The 19,549-nt window shown below is 51.9% G+C and overlaps 1 protein-coding gene across 1 annotated transcript in view; it reads left to right on the top strand.

Annotated features, from left to right (window-relative positions):
• Nucleotides 1–19,549, top strand: part of LOC130207842 (deoxyribonuclease gamma-like) — a 29,186-nt gene that overhangs the window by 8,487 nt on the left and 1,150 nt on the right. The window contains exons 6-9 of the mRNA XM_056436564.1: nt 65–177; nt 7,649–7,665; nt 7,820–7,916; nt 8,609–8,684. Coding sequence (XP_056292539.1) covers nt 65–177; nt 7,649–7,665; nt 7,820–7,916; nt 8,609–8,684 — 303 coding nt within the window. The remainder of the gene's footprint in view (nt 1–64; nt 178–7,648; nt 7,666–7,819; nt 7,917–8,608; nt 8,685–19,549) is intronic.

The raw sequence follows: 19,549 nt of genomic DNA, 5'->3' as shown, positions 1-19,549 counted from the left end.
AAGGGGTCTGAATACACAAACAACAACAACAACAACAATAACCACAAGGCGCTGTGCGTCCCAGTGCTGAAGGACCTGGTGCTGATCCCGGTCCACACCAAGCCGCAGGACTCTGAGCGCGAGCTGGACGAGCTGTACGACGTGTTCCTGGCCGTGAAGCGCAGGTGGAGGACGGACGTGAGATTTAATCACTTCAATTCACCCGAATCAGGGATTCACCACGAGACTCGAGTTCAAGTCTTCAGCTTCTGAAACTGAGCTGGAGGTTCACGTATAAGACAATATATATATAATATAATATATAGTGTATATATTTATTTAGATGTTCTCCACATAGACACACGATAGGTACACACACATACAACAGGTACACACACATACAACAGGAACACACACACATACAACAGGTACACACACATACAACAGGAACACACACACATACAACAGGTACACACACACATACAACAGGTACACACACACACATACAACAGGTACACACACACACATACAACAGGAACACACACACACACATGCAACACACACACATACACACACACATACACACACACAACAGGAACACACACATAACAGGTACACACACATACACACACGCATACGCACAGGTACACACACATTCAACAGGACACACACACACATGGTACACACATAGGAACACACACACATACAACAGGTACACACACAACAGTACACACACACACATACACACACACATACTAGGTACACACATACAACGGTACACACACAGGAACACACATACAACAGGTACACACAACACACACATACAACAATACACACACACAACACACATACACACACATAGTACACACATACCTAGGAACACACACACATACAACAGGTACACACACAGCTAATAGGTACACACACACACACACAACAGTACACACACACATACAACAGGTAATACGCACACGCACACACACATACAATAGGTACACACATATACAATAGGGTACACACACATACACAGGTACACACACACACACACACATACACACACACACACACATACATTACACACATACAACAGGTACACACATACAACAGGTACACACACACACATACAACAGGAACACACACACACATACAACAGGTACACACACACACAACAGGTACACACACATACAACAGGTACACACACATACAACAGGTACACACACACATACCGCATTACAATGGTACACACACGAACACACACATACACAGGTACACACACACGACAGGTACACACACACACCTACGACAGGTACACACACACAACAGTACACACACGACAGGTACACACATACACATACACACACACAGGTACACACACACACTGACAGGTACACACACACCTAAATCAGGTACACATATAAACAGTATACACACACACGACAGGTGACACACACACACCTCAGGTACACACACACACACCTACGACAGGTACACACACCCGCGCGACAGGTACACACACACGCGACAGGTACACACACACACGACAGGTACACACACACACACCTACGACAGGTACACACACACCTACGACAGGTACACACACACACACCTACGACAGGTACACACACACACCTACGACAGGTACACACACACACCTACGACAGGTACACACACACCTGCGACAGGTACACACACACACCTACGACAGGTACACACACACACAGACAGGTACACACACACACACACAGGTACACACACACCGACAGGTACACACACACCTGCGACAGGTACACACACACACCTACACGGTACACACACACACTCGACGGTACACACACACCTACGACAGGTACACACACACACCTACGACAGGTACACACACACACACACACCTACGACAGGTACACACACACCTGCGACAGGTACACACACACACACCTACGACAGGTACACACACACACACCTACGACAGGTACACACACACACACACACACCTACGACAGGTACACACACACACACCTACGACAGGTACACACACACCTGCGACAGGTACACACACACACACACACACACCTACGACAGGTACACACACACACCTACGACAGGTACACACACACACACCTACGACAGGTACACACACACACACCTACGACAGGTACACACACACACACCTACGACAGGTACACACACACACACCTACGACAGGTACACACACACACACACCTACGACAGGTACACACACACACCTACGACAGGTACACACACACCTGCGACAGGTACACACACACACACACCTACGACAGGTACACACACACACACCTACGACAGGTACACACACACACCTACGACAGGTACACACACACACACACACACACGCGACAGGTACACACACACACACACGCGACAGGTACACACACACACACACGATAGGTACACACACACACACCTACGACAGGTACACACACACCTGCGACAGGTACACACACACACCTACGACAGGTACACACACACCTCGACGGTACACACACACACACGACAGGTACACACACACGACAGGTACACACACACCTACGACAGGTACACACACACACACGACAGGTACACACACACCTGGTACACGGTACACACACCTCGACGGTACACACACACACACCTCGACAGGTACACACACACACACCTCGACAGGTACACACACACGACAGGTACACACACACCTACGACAGGTACACACACCCGCGCGACAGGTACACACACCTACGACAGGTACACACACACCTACGACAGGTACACACACACACCTACGACAGGTACACACACACACACCTACGACAGGTACACACACACGCGCGACAGGTACACACACACCTACGACAGGTACACACACACACACCTACGACAGGTACACACACACACACCTACAACAGGTACACACACACACACACCTACGACATGTACACACACACACCTCGACGGGTACACACACACACACCTACGACAGGTACACACACACACACACCTATGACAGGTACACACACACACACACGCGACAGGTACACACACACCTACGACAGGTACACACACACACACCGACAATAGGTGCACACACACACCTCGACAGGTACACACACACACACCTCGACGGGTACACACACAGACACCTCCGACAGGTACACACACACACACGCGACGGGTACACACACACCTCGACGGGTACACACACACACCTCGACAGGTACACACACCTACACACACACACACACACCTCGACAGGTACACACACACACACCTCGACAGGTACACACACACACCTCGACAGGTACACACACACCTCGACACTCGACGGGTACAGGTACACACACACACACACCTCGACAGGTACACACACACACCTCGACAGGTACACACACACACCTACGACAGGTACACACACACACCTCGAGGTACACACACACCTCGACAGGTACACACACACACACCTCGACAGGTACACACACACACACACACCTACGACAGGTACACACACACGCGACAGGTACACACACACACGACAGGTACACACACACGACAGGTACACACACACCTACGACAGGTACACACACACACACACACGCGACAGGTACACACACCTCGACGGGTACACACACCTACGACAGGTACACACACACACACACACAGGTACACACACACAACAGGTACACACACACCTACGACAGGTACACACACACGCGCGTCAGGTACACACACACCTATGACAGGTACACACACACACACACGCGACAGGTACACACACACACGACAGGTACACACACACCTCGACGGGTACACACACACACACGACAGGTACACACACACACACCTCGACAGGTACACACACACACACACACACGGGTACACACACACCTCGACAGGTACACACACACACTCGACGGTACACACACCTACGACAGGTACACACACACGCGCGACAGGTACACACACACCTATTCAATTCAATTCAGTTTATTTGTATAGCCCAATTTCACAAATTACAAATTTGTCTCGGAGTGCTTTACAATCTGTACACATAGACATCCCTGCCCCAAAACCTCACATCGGACCAGGAAAAACTCCCAAATAACCCTTCAGGGGAAAAAAGGAAGAAACCTGGAGGAGAGCAACAGAGGAGGATCCTCTCCAGGATGGACAGAACAATAGATGTCATGTGTACAGAAGGACAGATTTAGAGTTAAAATACATTCAATGAATATGACAGAGTGTATGAATAGTTCATAGTAGGCATATTCCACGATGGAGACCTCCACGATCCATCAGGCAGATGGCGGTGGGGAGGAGGAGTGCGGAGTCTCAACAGGACAGTGGCGTAGTCATGAGCAGGAATTCCACGACCCAGACGATCCATCAGGCAGATAGGATCTATGCCGTCTCATAGGGTCCGATGACCCCATGAGGCGTAAAGTCAAAAAGGACTTCGGGAGAAAGCAGAGTTAGTAACGTGTGATTGAGAGATGAAAATTCATCCTTAAGGAGAGAAAAAGAGGAGATAGGTACTCAGTGCATCCTAAACGTCCCCGGCAGCTATAAGCCTATAGCAGCATATCAAGGGGCTGGACCAGGGCAAACCTGATTCAGCCCTAACTATAAGCTCTGTCAAGAGGAAGGTCTTAAGTCTACTCTTAAGCGAGCTGACTGTGTCTGCCTCCCGGACTGAAATTGGAAGCTGGTTCCATAAAAGAGGAGCTTGATAACTAAAGGCTCTGGCTCCCATTCTACTTTTAAGACTCTAGGAACTACAAGTAGTCCGCATTTAGTGAGCGTAGCTCTCTAGTGGGGCAATATGGTGCGACAAGCTCCTTAAGATATGATGGAGCATCACCAATCAAGGCTTTGTAGGTTAAGAGAAGAATTTTAAAAGTGATTCTTGATTTTACTGGGAGCCAGTGCAGAGCAGCTAGTGCAGGAGTGATGTGATCTCTTTTCTTAGTTTTAGTGAGAACACGAGCTGCAGCATTCTGGATCAACTGGAGGGACCTAAGAGATTTATTAGAGCAGCCTGCTAATAAGGAGTTGCAGTAATCCAGTCTCGAAGTAACGAACGCGTGCACCAATTTTTCTGCATCTTTTTGAGACAAGATGTGCCTGATTTTTGAAATATTACGTAGATGAAAGAATGCAGTCCTTGAGATTTGCTTTACGTGGGAGTTAAAGGACAAGTCCCGATCAAAGATAACGCCAAGATTCTTCAAGATTCAAGAGATTCAAGATGTTTTTATTTGTCTTGTACAGTGAACACAGTGTGCAGTGAAATAAGTGGCAATGCTCAGCAGGAATGTGCAGGGCAACAAGTACCACTATTTACAAAATAAAACACAACACAATATTTACAGTAAGTGTGTGTGTGTGTGTGTGTGTGTGTGTGTGTGTGTGTGTGTGCCTAAGAGGGGCAGTTGTGTGGGTCTATGTGGGGGTCCTGGTGAGGTCGGAGTTCACAATCCTGATGGCCTGAGGAAAGAAACTCCGTCTCAGTCTCTCTGTTCTTGCAGCGTGACTTGCAAGGCGCCTGCCTGACCGCAGCAGCTGAAACAGTCTGTTGTTGGGTGGTGAGGATCCTTCATGATCCTGCGGCTCTGGTTCTGCACCTCCTGGTGTACAAGTCCTGCAGGGTGGGGAGTGTAGTTCAATAGTGCGCTCAGCCGACACTACTCTCTGCAGAGCCTTCCTGTCCTGAGCGGAGCAGTTGCCAAACCAGGCTGTGATGCTTCCTGTCAGGACGCTCTCTACAGCTCAGAGTAGGAGGACTGAAGGATCCTCTGGGAAACTTTAAATTTCCTCAGCTGCCTGAGGTGGTAGAGGCGCTGCCTTGCCTTTCTCACCAGAGTGTCTGTGTTTGTTGACCATGTCAGATCCTCGGTGATGTGGACTCCCAGGTATTTATACCCGCTCACCCTCTCCACAGTAGTCCCGTTAATCCCCAGTGGTGAGTACGTCCTCTGTTGTTGTACCCTCCTAAAGTCCACAATCAGCTGTTGGTGTTGGATGCTAGGGCAATGCCGTCTACAGAATCCACATCACCAGATAATTGATCTCTGAGGTGCTCAGGGCCGATTAAAATTACTTCGGTTTTGTCTGAGTTTAACATCAAGAAGTTGCAGGTCATCCATGTTTTTATGTCTTTAAGACATGCTTGAATTTTACAGAGTTGGTTGCTCTCCTCTGGTTTTATCGATAAATATAGTTGAGTGTCATCTGCATAACAATGAAAGTTTATGGAGTGTTTCCTGATAATGTTGCCCAAAGGAAGCATGTATAAGGTAAATAAAATTGGTCCAAGCACAGAACCTTGTGGAACTCCGTGATTAACGTTGGTGGTTATCGAGGCGTCATCGTTTACAAATACAAACTGAGATCGATCTGATAAATAGGATTTAAACCAAATTAGTGCCGTGCCTGAAATGCCAATCGACTGCTCCAGTCTCTGTAACAGGATGTCATGGTCAATGGTGTTGAATGCAGCACTAAGGTCTAACAAGACCAGGACAGAGAGGAGTCCTTTATCTGCTGCCATTAAGAGGTCATTTGTAATTTTCACCAGTGCCGTCTCGGTGCTGTGGTGTTTTCTAAATCCTGATTGAAATTTCTCAAATAAACTATTATGATGTAGAAAGTCGCACAACTGATTTGCGACCACTTTCTCAAGGATCTTGGAGAGGAAGGGGAGGTTAGAGATCGGTCTGTAGTTAGCCAACACCTCTGGATCCAGAGTGGGCTTCTTCAGGAGAGGTTTAATAACAGCCACCTTGAAGGAGTGTGGTACGTGGCCTGTTAGCAGAGACACATTGATAATATCTAATAGAGAGCCGCCAATTAAAGGCAAACGTCTTTAAGCAGCCTCGTCGGGATGGGGTCCAAGAGACAGGTAGGCGTGTTCGAAGTAGAAACCGTTGAAAATAATTGGTCACGGTTGATAGGAGAAAATCCTCAAATATACACCAGGGCATACAGCGGTTTCCAAGGCCATTCCACTTGAGGACAGATTGGCACTGGTTATGGGCAAGAGATTATTAATCTTGTCCTAATAGTTAAAATCTTTTCATTAAAGAAGTTCATAAAGTCATTACCACTAAGGTTTATAGGAATGCTCGGCTCCACAGAGCTGTGACTCTCTGTCAGCCTGGCTACAGTGCTGAAGAGAAACCTGGGGTTGTTTTTATTTTTTTCTATTATTGATGAGTAATAGGCTGCTCTGGCATTACGGAGGGCCTTCTTATATGTTTTAAGACTATCTCGCCAAACTAAGCGGGATTCTCTGAGATTAGTTGAACGCCATATGCGTTCAAGCTTTCGTGACGTTGCTTCAGTTTGCGGGTCTGAGGATTATACCAGGAGCAAACCTCCTCTTCCTCACTGTCTTCTTCTTCAGAGGGGCTATCGAGTCCAGTGTCATTCTCAGAGAGCCTATGGCACTGTCAACAAGATGATCAATCTGGGACGGACTAAAGTTAGACCAGGAGTCCTCTGTTATATTGAGACGTGGTATCGAATCAAATACAGAAGGAATCGCTTCTTTAAATTTAGCTACAGCACTATCAGTTAGACATCTAGTGTAGAAACTTTTGACTAACGGAGTACACTCCGGTAGTATAAATTCAAAAGTCATGAGGTTGTGGTCTGACAGGTACACACACACAACAGGTACATATACACACGAAAAGTGTAACTAAAGTATAACTAGTGTGTAACTAGTGTGTAACCTTAGTGTATATCTAGTGTGTAACTAGTGTGTAACTAAAATGTAAATAAAGTGTAACTAGTGTGTAACCTAAGCGTAACCCCCGGTTACCTGCAGGATCGTGGTCTACGGAGACGACATGCTTCAGGCCGTCGTACCGAACTCGGCCAAATCCTTCAACTTCCAGGTGGCGTACGGCCTCAGCGACGAGCAGGTGAGTCTACACAACCCTCTGGGTTCATCTACACAACCCTCTGAGCTCATCTACACAACCCTCTGGGTTCATCTACACAACCCTCTGAGCTCATCTACACAACCCTCTGGGTTCATCTACACAACCCTCTGGGCTCGTCTACACAACCCTCTGGGTTCATCTACACAACCCTCTGGGTTCATCTACACAACCCTCTGGGCTCGTCTACACAACCCTCTGGGCTCGTCTACACAACCCTCTGGGTTCATCTACACAACCCTCTGGGTTCATCTACACAACCCTCTGGGCTCGTCTACACAACCCTCTGGGTTCATCTACACAACCCTCTGGGCTCGTCTACACAACCCTCTGGGCTCGTCTACACAACCCTCTGGGTTCATCTACACAACCCTCTGGGTTCGTCTACACAACCCTCTGGGCTCGTCTACACAACCCTCTGGGCTCGTCTACACAACCCTTTGGGTTCATCTACACAACCCTCTGGGTTCATCTACACAACCCTCTGGGTTCATCTACACAACCCTCTGGGCTCGTCTACACAACCCTCTGGGCTCGTCTACACAACCCTCTGGGCTCGTCTACACAACCCTCTGGGTTCATCTACACAACCCTCTGGACTCGTCTACACAACCCTCTGGGCTCTACACACTGCCCTCCTGAAGGGGCGTGGCCTTTTCCTCTGACCTCTCCAGACGCTGAAGGTGAGCGACCACTACCCCGTGGAGCTGCAGCTCAAGTCCTCCGGCAGCAACGCGCCGCCAGCCGACGGTAAGCACGACCACACGCGTACTTACTGTGTACTAGAACTAGTTCTAGTTCTAGTACTAGAACTAGTACGAGCAACAAGTACGCGACGGATACTTAGCTGGTGTTAAAGTGACGTCGTGTTTTCTCGACTCGTCTTTGAGAGCTCATCAGACTCGCGTGACGTCGCTGCTCTACTGCTTTTTTTATCATAATTTTTTTTGACAAAGATTGTTTTTATTTGTGTTTTTTCTTTCTTCTCTCGTGTCTGTTGGTTTCATTGCTTCACTTCTTCTGCTTAATCCGTCTATTTTTAAAGGTAATATAAATAAAGTTGTTGATAACAAGTTTTTTTAGTTTTGTTGACGCATTTAAACATCTTCTCTAACTTCTCCAGACACCAGAAAACTTTCATTGTCTTTAATCACCGGTTTATTTTGGACTGTGTTTCATATTTATGACATAAACACCTACCCAACACCTCGTGTCCTTGTGTACAGAATATAGTCTGTGTCCTATGTCCTCTGTACTCGTGTCCTCGTGTCCCTGTGTAATAAAATACTTGTGTCCTCAGGTGTCTGGTGTACTTGTGTCAGGTGTCTTTTATGTCCTTGTGTTCGTGTCCTGTGTACCGTGTCCTGTGTACCCCGTGTCCAGCTTTCCTTGTGTCCTCGTGTCCTCGTGTCCTTGTGTCCTCGTGTCCTTGTGTACTCGTGTCCTTGTGTCCTCGTGTACTCGTGTCCTTGTGTACTCGTGTACTTGTGTCCTTGTGTACTCGTGTCCCTGTGTCCTCGTGTCCTTGTGTACTCGTGTCCCTGTGTCCTCGTGTCCTTGTGTCCTCGTGTCCCTGTGTACTCGTGTCCTTGTGTCCTCGTGTCCTTGTGTCCTCGTGTCCTTGTGTACTCGTGTCCTTGTGTCCTTGTCCTCGTGTCCCTGTGTACTCGTGTACTTGTGTCCTCGTGTCCTCGTGTCCCTGTACTGTGTCCTGTGTACTGTCCTTGTGTCCTCGTGTCCTGTGTCCTTGTGTCCCTTGTACTGTGTCCCTGTGTCCTCGTGTCCTGTCCCCGTGTCCCTGTGTCCTCGTGTCCTTGTGTCCTGTGTACTCATGTCTTGTGTCCTTGTGTACTTGTCCTTGTGTCTGTACTCGTGTCCTTGTGTACTCGTGTCCTTGTGTCCTTGTGTCCTTGTGTACTCGTGTCCTCGTGTCCCTGTGTCCCTGTGTCCTTGTGTCCTCGTGTCCTTGTGTCCTCGTGTCCCTGTGTACTCGTGTCCTTGTGTCCTCATGTACTTGTGTCCTTGTGTACTCATGTCCCTGTGTCCTCGTGTCCTTGTGTACTCGTGTACTTGTGTCCTTGTGTACTCGTGTCCCTGTGTACTCGTGTCCCTGTGTCCTCGTGTACTCGTGTCCTTGTGTCCTTGTGTACTCGTGTCCCTGTGTCCTTGTGTACTCGTGTCCCTGTGTCCCCGTGTCCTTGTGTACTTGTGTCCTCGTGTCCCCGTGTACTCGTGAACTTGTGTCCTTGTGTACTCGTGTCCCTGTGTACTCGTGTCCTTGTGTCCTCGTGTCCTTGTGTACTCGTGTCCTTGTGTCCCCGTGTCCTTGTGTACTCGTGTCCCTGTGTCCCCGTGTCCTTGTGTACTTGTGTCCCCGTGTCCTTGTGTACTCGTGTCCCTGTGTCCTCGTGTCCCTGTGTACTCGTGTACTTGTGTCCTTGTGTCCTTGTGTACTCGTGTCCTTGTGTCCTCGTGTCCCTGTGTACTCGTGTCCCTGTGTCCTTGTGTACTCGTGTCCCTGTGTACTCGTGTCCCCGTGTCCTTGTGTACTCGTGTCCCTGTGTCCTTGTGTCCTCGTGTCCCTGTGTCCTCGTGTCCTTGTGTCCTTGTGTCCTCGTGTCCTTGTCGTGTCCCTGTGTCCTGTGTACTTGTCCGTGTCCCTGTGTCTCGTGTCCCTGTGTCCTTGTGTCTCGTGTCCTGTGTACCTGTGTCTGTGTCCTGTGTACTCGTGTCCTTGTGTCCTTGTGTCCTCGTGTCCCTGTGTACTCGTGTCCTTGTGTCCTCGTGTCCCTGTGTCCCCGTGTCCTTGTGTACTTGTGTCCTGTGTCCTCGTGTCCTGTGTACTGTGTCTGTGTCCTTGTGTCCTTGTGTCCTCGTGTCCTGTGTACTCGTGTCCGTGTCCTGTGTACTCGTGTCCTCGTGTCCCTGTGTACTCGTGTCCTGTGTCCTCGTGTCCCTGTGTACTCGTGTCCCTGTGTCCTCGTGTCCCCGTGTCCTTGTGTCCCTGTGTCCTCGTGTCCCTGTGTACTCGTGTCCTTGTGTCCTTGTGTACTCGTGTCTCTGTGTCCCTGTGTCCTCCTTGTGTACTGTCCTCGTGTCCCTGTGTCCTTGTGTCCTCGTGTCCCGTGTCCTGTGTCTGTGTCCTTGTGTCCTCGTGTCCCTGTGTGTCCTGTGTCCTCGTGTCCCTGTGTCCTGTGTCCTGTGTCCCTGTGTCCTGTGTCCTGTGTCCTCGTGTCCTTGTGTCCTTGTGTCCTCGTGTCCCTGTGTACTCGTGTCCTTGTGTCCTGTGTCTCGTGTCCTGTGTACTGTGTCCTGTGTACTCGTGTCTGTGTCCTGTCCTCGTGTCCTGTGTCCTGTGTCCCTGTGTCCCTGTGTCCTGTGTCCTCGTGTGTCCTTGTGTCCTGTCCTGTGTCCCTGTGTCGTGTCCTTGTGTCCCGTGTCCCGTGTCCTTGTGTCCGTGTCCCTGTGTGTACTCGTGTCCTTGTGTCCTCGTGTCCCTGTGTCCTGTCCTCGTCCTGTCCTCATGTCCCTGTGTACTTGTGTACTCGTGTCCTTGTGTCCTTGTGTACTCGTGTCCCTGTGTCCTCGTGTACTCGTGTCCCTGTGTCCCCGTGTCCTTGTGTACTTGTGTCCTCGTGTCCCTGTGTACTCGTGAACTTGTGTCCTTGTGTACTCGTGTCCCTGTGTACTCGTGTCCCTGTGTCCTCGTGTACTCGTGTCCTTGTGTCCTTGTGTACTCGTGTCCCCGTGTCCTCGTGTACTCGTGTCCTTGTGTCCTTGTGTCCCTGTGTCCCTGTGTACTCGTGAACTTGTGTCCTTGTGTACTCGTGTCCTTGTGTACTCGTGTAAGTACTTGTCCGTGTACTTGTGTACTCGTGTCCTTGTGTACTGTGTCCTCGTGTCCCTGTGTCCTGTGTACTGTGTCCTTGTGTCCGTGTCCTGTGTACTCGTACTGTGTGTCCCTGTGTCCCTGTCCTGTGTCCTTGTGTCCTGTGTACTGTGAACGTGTCCTTGTGTCCCTGTGTACTCGTGTCCCTGTGTCTGTCCCTGTGTCCTTGTGTCCCTTGTGTCTCTGTCCTGTGTCCTGTGTCTGTCCTGTGTCCTTGTGTCCTGTGTCCTCGTGTCCCCATGTACTTGTGTACCTTCGTGTCCTGTGTCCCTGTGTACTCGTGTCCTGTGTCTGTGTACTCGTGTCCCTGTGTCCCTCGTGTCCTGTGTCCTTGTGTCCTTGTGTCCTTGTGTACTCGTGTCCCTGTGTCCTTGTGTACTCATGTCCTTGTGTCCTCGTGTCCCTGTGTACTCGTGTCCTTGTGTCCCCGTGTCCTGTGTCCTGTGTCCTGTGTCCTCGTGTCCTGTGTCCTCGTGTCCCGTGTCCCTGTGTACTCGTGTCCTTGTGTACTCGTGTCCCTGTGTACTCGTGTCCCTGTGTCCTCGTGTACTCGTGTCCTTGTGTCCTTGTGTACTCGTGTCCCCGTGTCCTCGTGTACTCGTGTCCTTGTGTCCTCGTGTGTCCGTGTACTCTTGTGTCCTTGTGTACCGTGTCCTGTGTCCCTGTGTCCCTGTGTACTCGTGTCCTGTGTCCTTGTCTGTGTCCTGTGTACTCGTGTCCCTGTGTCCTCGTGTCCCTGTGTCCTCATGTCCCTGTGTACTCGTGTCCTTGTGTCCTTGTGTCCCTGTGTACTCGTGAACTTGTGTCCTTGTGTACTCGTGTCCCTGTGTCCTCGTGTCCCTGTGTCCTCGTGTCCCTGTGTACTCGTGTCCTTGTGTCCTGTGTCCTGTGTCCTCGTGTCCCGTGTCCTTGTGTCCTCGTGTCCTGTGTACTGTGTCCCTGTGTCCTTGAACTTGTGTCCCTGTGTCCTGTGTCCTGTCTGTGTCCTGTGTCCTTGTGTCCTCGTGTCCTGTGTCCGTGTCCTTGTGTCCTGTGTACTCGTGTCCCTGTCTGTGTCTGTGTCCTCGTGTCCTGTGTGTCCCTTGTGTCCCTGTCTGTGTCCTTGTGTCCTTGTGTCCTGTGTCCTGTGTCCTGTGTACTCGTGTCCCTGTGTCCTGTGTCCTCGTGTCCTTGTGTCCCTGTGTCCCTGTGTCCTGTCCTTGTCTCGTGTCCCTGTGTACTCGTGTCCTGTGTCCTCGTGTCCTGTGTCCTTGTCCCGTGTCCTTGTGTCCTATGTCCCTGTGTCCTCGTGTCCTATGTCCTTGTGTCCTATGTCCCTGTGTCCTCGTGTCCTGTACGTGTCCTGTCTTGTGTACTCGTGTCCTGTGTCCTGTGTCCTGTGTCCTCGTGTCCTGTGTCTGTGTCCTTGTGTCCCTGTCCCTGTGTCCTCGTGTCCCTGTGTCCCTGTCCTGTGTACTCGTGTCCCTGTGTCCTTGTGTACTGTACTCGTGTCCCTGTGTCCTATGTCCTCGTGTTCTGTGTCCTCGTGTCCTGTGTCCTCATGTCCTCGTGTTCTATGTCCTGTGTCCTCGTGTCCCTGTGTCCTGTGTACTCGTGTCCTTGTGTCCTTGTGTACTCGTGTCCCTGTGTACTCGTGTCCTTGTGTCCTTGTGTCCCTGTGTCCCTGTGTCCCCGTGTCCTTGTGTCCCGTGTACTCGTGTCCTGTGTCCTGTGTCTCGTGTCCTTGTCCTGTGTCCCTGTCCTTGTGTCCTCGTGTCCCCATGTCCTTGTGTCCGTGTCCTGTGTCCGTGTCCTTGTGTCCTTGTGTCCCTGTGTACTCGTGTCCTTGTGTCCTTGTGTCCTCGTGTCCTTGTGTCCTGTGTCCCTGTGTCCTGTGTCCTTGTGTCCTTGTGTCCTGTACTCGTGTCCCTTGTCCTGTGTCCTGTGTCCCGTGTCCCTGTGTCCTCGTGTACTCGTGTCCTCGTGAACTTGTGTCCTTGTGTACTCGTGTCCCCATGTCCTTGTGTCCCTGTGTCCTCGTGTCCCTGTGTACTCGTGTACTTGTGTCCCGTGTCTGTGTCCTGTGTCCTCGTGTCCCTGTGTCCTTGTGTACTTGTGTCCTGTGTCCTGTCCTGTGTCCTGTGTACTTGTGTCCTCGTGTCTCGTGTCCTGTGTCCTGTGTCTGTGTCCGTGTCCTGTGTCCTCGTGTCCTTGTGTCCTCTGGTCCTTGTGTCCCTGTGTCCTTGTGTACTCGTGTCCCTGTGTCCTCGTGTCCCTTGTGTCCGTGTACTGTGTCCCTGTGTCCTTGTGTACTTGTGTCCTTGTGTACTCGTGTCCCTTGTGTACTTGTGTCCCCGTGTCCTTGTGTACTCGTGTCCCTGTGTCCCTGTGTACTTGTGTCCCCGTGTCCTTGTGTACTTGTGTCCCCGTGTCCTTGTGTACTCGTGTCCCCGTGTCCTTGTGTACTCGTGTCCTTGTGTACTCGTGTCCTCGTGTCTGTGTACTTGTGTCCTAGGTGGAGTCTGTGTACTTGTGTCCTTGTGTCCTTGTGTACTCGTGTCCCTGTGTACCCGTGTCATTGTGTCCTCATGTCCCTGTGTACTCGTGTCCCTGTGTACCCGTGTCCTTGTGTCCTGTGTCCTCGTGTCCCTGTGTACTCGTGTCCCCGTGTCCCTGTGTCCTTGTGTCCTCGTGTCCCTGTGTACTCGTGTCCTTGTGTCCTTGTGTACTCGTGTCCCCGTGTCCTTGTGTCCCTGTGTACTCGTGTCCCTGTGTGTCCTCGTGTCCTTGTCCTTGTGTCCTGTGTCCCGTGTCCTGTGTACTCGTGTCCTGTGTCCTGTCTGTGTCCCTCGTGTCCCTGTGTCCCCGTGTCCTTGTGTACTTGTGTCCCCGTGTCCTTGTGTACTCGTGTCCCTGTGTCCCTGTGTACTTGTGTCCCCGTGTCCTTGTGTCCCCTGTGTCCTGTCCGTGTCCTTGTGGCCTTGTGTACTCGTGTCCCCGTGTACTTGTGTCCTCGTGTCCCCATGTACTTGTGTACTCGTGTCCTTGTGTACTTCTGTCCTTGTGTCCCTGTGTCCTCGTGTACTTGTGTCCCCGTGTCCTCGTGTCCTTGTGTCCTCGTGTCCTTGTGTACTCGTGTCCTTGTGTCCTTGTGTACTCGTGTCCCTGTGTCCTTGTGTACTCGTGTCCCTGTGTCCCCGTGTCCTTGTGTACTTGTGTCCCTGTGTCCTTGTGTACTCGTGTCCCTGTGTCCCCGTGTACTTGTGTCCCCGTGTCCTTGTGTACTCGTGTCCCTGTGTCCCCGTGTCCTTGTGTCCCCGTGTCCTTGTGTACTCCTGTCCCTGTGTCCCCGTGTCCTTGTGTCCTTGTGTCCCTGTGTACTGTCCTGTGTCCCTGTGTCCTGTGTCCTGTGTACTCGTGTCCCCGTGTCCTTGTGTCCCTGTGTCCCTGTGTCCTCGTGTCCTTGTGTACTCGTGTCCCTGTGTCCCCGTGTCCTTGTGTCCTTGTGTACTTGTGTCCCCGTGTCCTTGTGTACTCGTGTCCCTGTGTACTTGTGTCCCCGTGTCCTTGTGTACTTGTGTCCCTGTGTCCTGTCCTTGTGTCCGTGTCCGTGTCCCTGTGTACTGTGTCCTCGTGTCCCTGTGCTCGTGTCCCTGTGTCCTTGTGTACTTGTGTCCTCGTGTCCCTGTGTCCCTGTGTCCTTGTGTACTCGTGTCCTGTGTGTCCCGTGTCCTTGTGTCCTGTGTCCTATGTCCTCGTGTCCTGTCTCGTGTCCTGTGTACCTTGTGTCCTGTGTACTCGTGTCCCTGTCCTGTGTCCCTGTGTCCTGTGTCCCGTGTCCTTGTGTCCCTGTGTCCTGTGTCCTGTGTCCCTGTGTCCCGTGTCCTTGTGTCTCGTGTCCTGTGTCCTTGTGTACTCGTGTCCCTGTGTCCTCGTGTCCTGTGTCCTATGTCCTCGTGTCCTATGTCCTTGTGTCCTCATGTCATCGTGTCCCTGTGTCCCTGTGTCCTTGTGTCCTTGTGTCCCCGTGTACTCGTGTCCTGTCTGTGTCCTGTCCCTGTGTACTCGTGTCCCTGTGTCCCCGTGTCCTTGTGTACTTGTGTCCCCGTGTCCTTGTGTACTCTAGTCCCTGTGTCCCTGTGTACTGTCCTGTGTCCTCGTGTCCTATGTCCTCGTGTTCTGTGTCCTCGTGTCCTGTGTCCTCGTGTCCTCGTGTCCTTGTGTCCTTGTGTCCTGTCCTGTGTCCTCGTGTCCCTGTGTACTCGTGTCCCTGTGTCCTCGTGTCCTGTCCTGTGTCCTTGTGTACTCGTGTCCCCGTGTCCTTGTGTCCTTGTGTCCTCGTGTCCCTGTCCTTGTGTCCTTGTGTCCCTTGTGTCCTTGTGTCCGTGTCCCTGTGTCCTGTGTCCTTGTGTCCTTGTGTCCCTGTGTCCTCGTGTACTCGTGTCCCTGTGTCCTGTCTTGTGTCCCGTGTCCTGTGTCCTCGTGTCCCTGTCCGTGTCCTTGTGTCCTGTGTCCTGTGTCCTCGTGTCCCTGTGTACTGTCCTGTGTCCCTGTGTACTTGTGTCCTGTGTCCTTGTGTCCTCGTGTCCCTGTGTACTTGTGTCCTTGTGTCCTGTGTCCCTGTGTCCCTGTCCTGTGTCCTGTGTCCCCGTGTCCTGTGTCCTGTGTCCTATGTCCCTGTGTCCTCGTGTCCTATGTCCTTGTGTCCTATGTCCCTGTGTCCTCGTGTCCTGTGTCCTATGTCCTCGTGTTCTGTGTCCTCGTGTTCTGTGTGTCCTTGTCCCTGTGTGTCCTGTGTCCTTGTGTCGTGTCCTGTGTCCGTGTCCCTGTGTCCTATGTCCCCGTGTCCCTGTGTCCCTGTGTACTTGTGTCCCCGTGTCCTTGTGTACTTGTGTCCCCGTGTCCTTGTGTACTCGTGTCCCTGTGTACTCGTGTCCTCGTGTCCCTGTGTACTTGTGTCCCTGTGTCCTCGTGTCCCTGTGTCCTGTCCTTGTGTCCCTGTGTCCTGTGTCCTGTGTCCCTGTGTCCCGTGTCCCTGTGTCCTTGTGTCCTCGTGTCCCTGTGTCCTCGTGTCCCTGTGTCCTTGTGTACTCGTGTCCCCGTGTCCTCGTGTCCCTGTGTACTCGTGTCCTTGTGTCCTCGTGTCCCTGTGTACTTGTGTCCCTGTGTCCTTGTGTCTCGTGTCCCTGTGTCCTTGTGTCCTGTGTCCCGTGTCTGTGTCCTTGTGTCCTCGTGTCCCTGTGTCCTCGTGTCCCCGTGTCCTTGTGTCCTTGTCCTCGTGTCCCTGTGTCCCTGTCCTGTGTCCTCGTGTCCTGTGTACTGTGTCCTTGTGTCCTGTGTCCTGTGTCCTGTGTCTGTGTCCTTGTGTCCTCGTGTCCCTGTGTACTGTGTCCTTGTGTCCTTGTGTCCCTGTGTCCTGTGTCCCTGTACTCGTGTCCTGTGTACCTCGTGTCCCTGTGTCCTGTGTCCTCGTGTCCCTGTGTCCTTGTACTCGTGTCCTTGTGTCCTCGTGTCCCTGTGTCCCTGTGTCCTGTGTCCGTGTACTTGTGTCCTCGTGTCCTTGTGTACTGTGTGTCCTGTGTCCCGTGTCCTTGTGTCCCTCGTGTTCTGTGTCCTCGTGTCTTGTGTCCTCGTGTCCCTGTGTACTTGTGTCCCCGTGTCCTTGTACTGTGTCCCTGTGTACTCGTGTCCTGTGTCCTGTGTCCTGTGTCTCGTGTCCTTGTGTCCTATGTCCCTGTGTCCTCGTGTCCTGTGTCCTATGTCCTCGTGTCCTATGTCCTCGTGTTCTGTGTCCTCGTGTCCTATGTCCTCGTGTTCTGTGTTCTATGTCCTCGTGTCCTATGTCCCTGTGTACTCGTGTCCTTGTGTCCCTGTGTCCTCGTGTACTCATGTCCTGTGTCCTTGTCGTGTCCTGTGTCCCCGTGTCCTTGTGTCCCTGTGTCCTCGTGTCCCTGTGTACTCGTGTACTCGTGAACTTGTGTCCTTGTGTACTCGTGTCCCTGTGTCCTCGTGTCCTTGTGTCCTTGTGTACTCGTGTCCCTGTGTCCTCGTGTCCCTGTGTACTCGTGAACTTGTGTCCTTGTGTACTCGTGTCCTTGTGTCCTCGTGTCCCTGTGTCCCCGTGTACTTGTGTCCTCGTGTCCCCGTGTACTCGTGTCCCTGTGTCACTGTCCTGTGTCCTGTGAACCTGTGTCCCTTGTCCTGTGTCCTCGTGTCCCTGTGTCCTGTGTCCTTGTGTCCCTGTGTCCTGTGTCCCTGTGTCCTGTGTCCTCGTGTCCTTGTGTCTGTGTCTGTGTCCTTGTGTCCTTGTGTACTCGTGTCCCTGTGTACTCGTGTCCCTGTGTCCCCGTGTCCTTGTGTACTTGTGTCCTCATGTCCCCGTGTACTCGTGTCCCATGTCCTGTGTACTCGTGTCCCTGTGTCTCGTGTCCCTGTGTCCTGTGTCCTTGTGTCCCTGTGTCCCTGTGTCCCTGTGTCCTTGTGTCCTTGTGTCCGTGTCCCGTGTCCTGTGTACTGTGTCCCTGTGTACTCGTGTACTTGTGTCCTCGTGTCCCTGTGTCCCGTGTCGTGTACTCGTGTACCTGTGTCCTTGTGTACTCGTGTCCCTGTGTACTCGTGTCCTTGTGTACTCGTGTCCCTGTGTCCCCGTGTCCCTGTGTCCTTGTGTACTTGTGTCCTGTACTGTCCTTGTGTACTGTGTCCCTGTGTACTGTGTCCCTGTGTCCTGTGTCCTGTGTCCCCGTGTCCTTGTGTCCTTGTGTCCTCGTGTCCCTGTGTACTCGTGTGTGTCCTTGTGTACTTGTGTCCTGTGTCCTTGTGTACTTGTGTCCCCGTGTCCTTGTGTACTCGTGTCCCTGTGTCCTCGTGTCCTTGTCGTGTCCCTGTGTACTCGTGTATTCGTGAACTTGTGTCCTTGTGTACTCGTGTCCCTGTGTCCTTGTGTACTCGTGTCCCTGTGTCCCCGTGTCCTTGTGTCCTTGTGTCCCTGTGTACTCGTGAACTTGTGTGTGTCCCTGTGTCCTTGTGTACTCGTGTCCCTGTGTCCCCGTGTCCTTGTGTCCCTGTGTACTCGTGTATTCGTGAACTTGTGTCCTTGTGTACTCGTGTCCCTGTGTACTCGTGTCCCTGTGTCCCCGTGTCCTTGTGTCCTTGTGTCCCTGTGTACTCGTGTCCCTGTGTCCTTGTGTCCCTGTGTCCTCGTGTCCCTGTGTACTCGTGTATTCGTGAACTTGTGTCCTTGTCCCCTGTGTCTGTGTCCCTGTGTCCTGTGTCCTGTGTCCTTGTGTACCTGTGTCCTTGTGTACTCGTGTCCTTGTGTACTTCTGTCCTTGTGTCCTGTGTCCTTGTGTCCCTGTGTCCCTGTGTCCCCGTGTTCTTGTGTCCTTGTGTCCTCGTGTCCTTGTGTCCCTGTGTACTCATGTCCCCGTGTCCTTGTGTCCTCGTGTCCTCGTGTCCCCGTGTCCCTGTGTCCTTGTGTCCTCGTGTCCCTGTGTCCTTGTGTCCTGTGTCCTCGTGTCCCTGTGTCCTTGTGTCCTCGTGTCCCTGTGTACTCGTGTCCCCGTGTCCCTGTGTCCTTGTGTCCTTGTGTCCCTGTGTACTCGTGTCCCTGTGTACTTGTGTCCTTGTGTCCTCGTGTCCCTGTGTCCCTGTGTCCTTGTGTCCTCGTGTCCCCGTGTCCCTGTGTCCCTGTGTCCCTGTGTCCTTGTGTCCTTGTGTCCCTGTGTACTCGTGTCCCCGTGTCCTTGTG

Source organism: Pseudoliparis swirei, chromosome 18, assembly GCF_029220125.1.
Source record: "Pseudoliparis swirei isolate HS2019 ecotype Mariana Trench chromosome 18, NWPU_hadal_v1, whole genome shotgun sequence".
Lineage (NCBI taxonomy): Eukaryota > Metazoa > Chordata > Actinopteri > Perciformes > Liparidae > Pseudoliparis > Pseudoliparis swirei.
The sequence above is the reverse complement of the archived record's forward strand: the minus strand, read 5'-3'. Positions and strand labels throughout refer to the sequence as shown.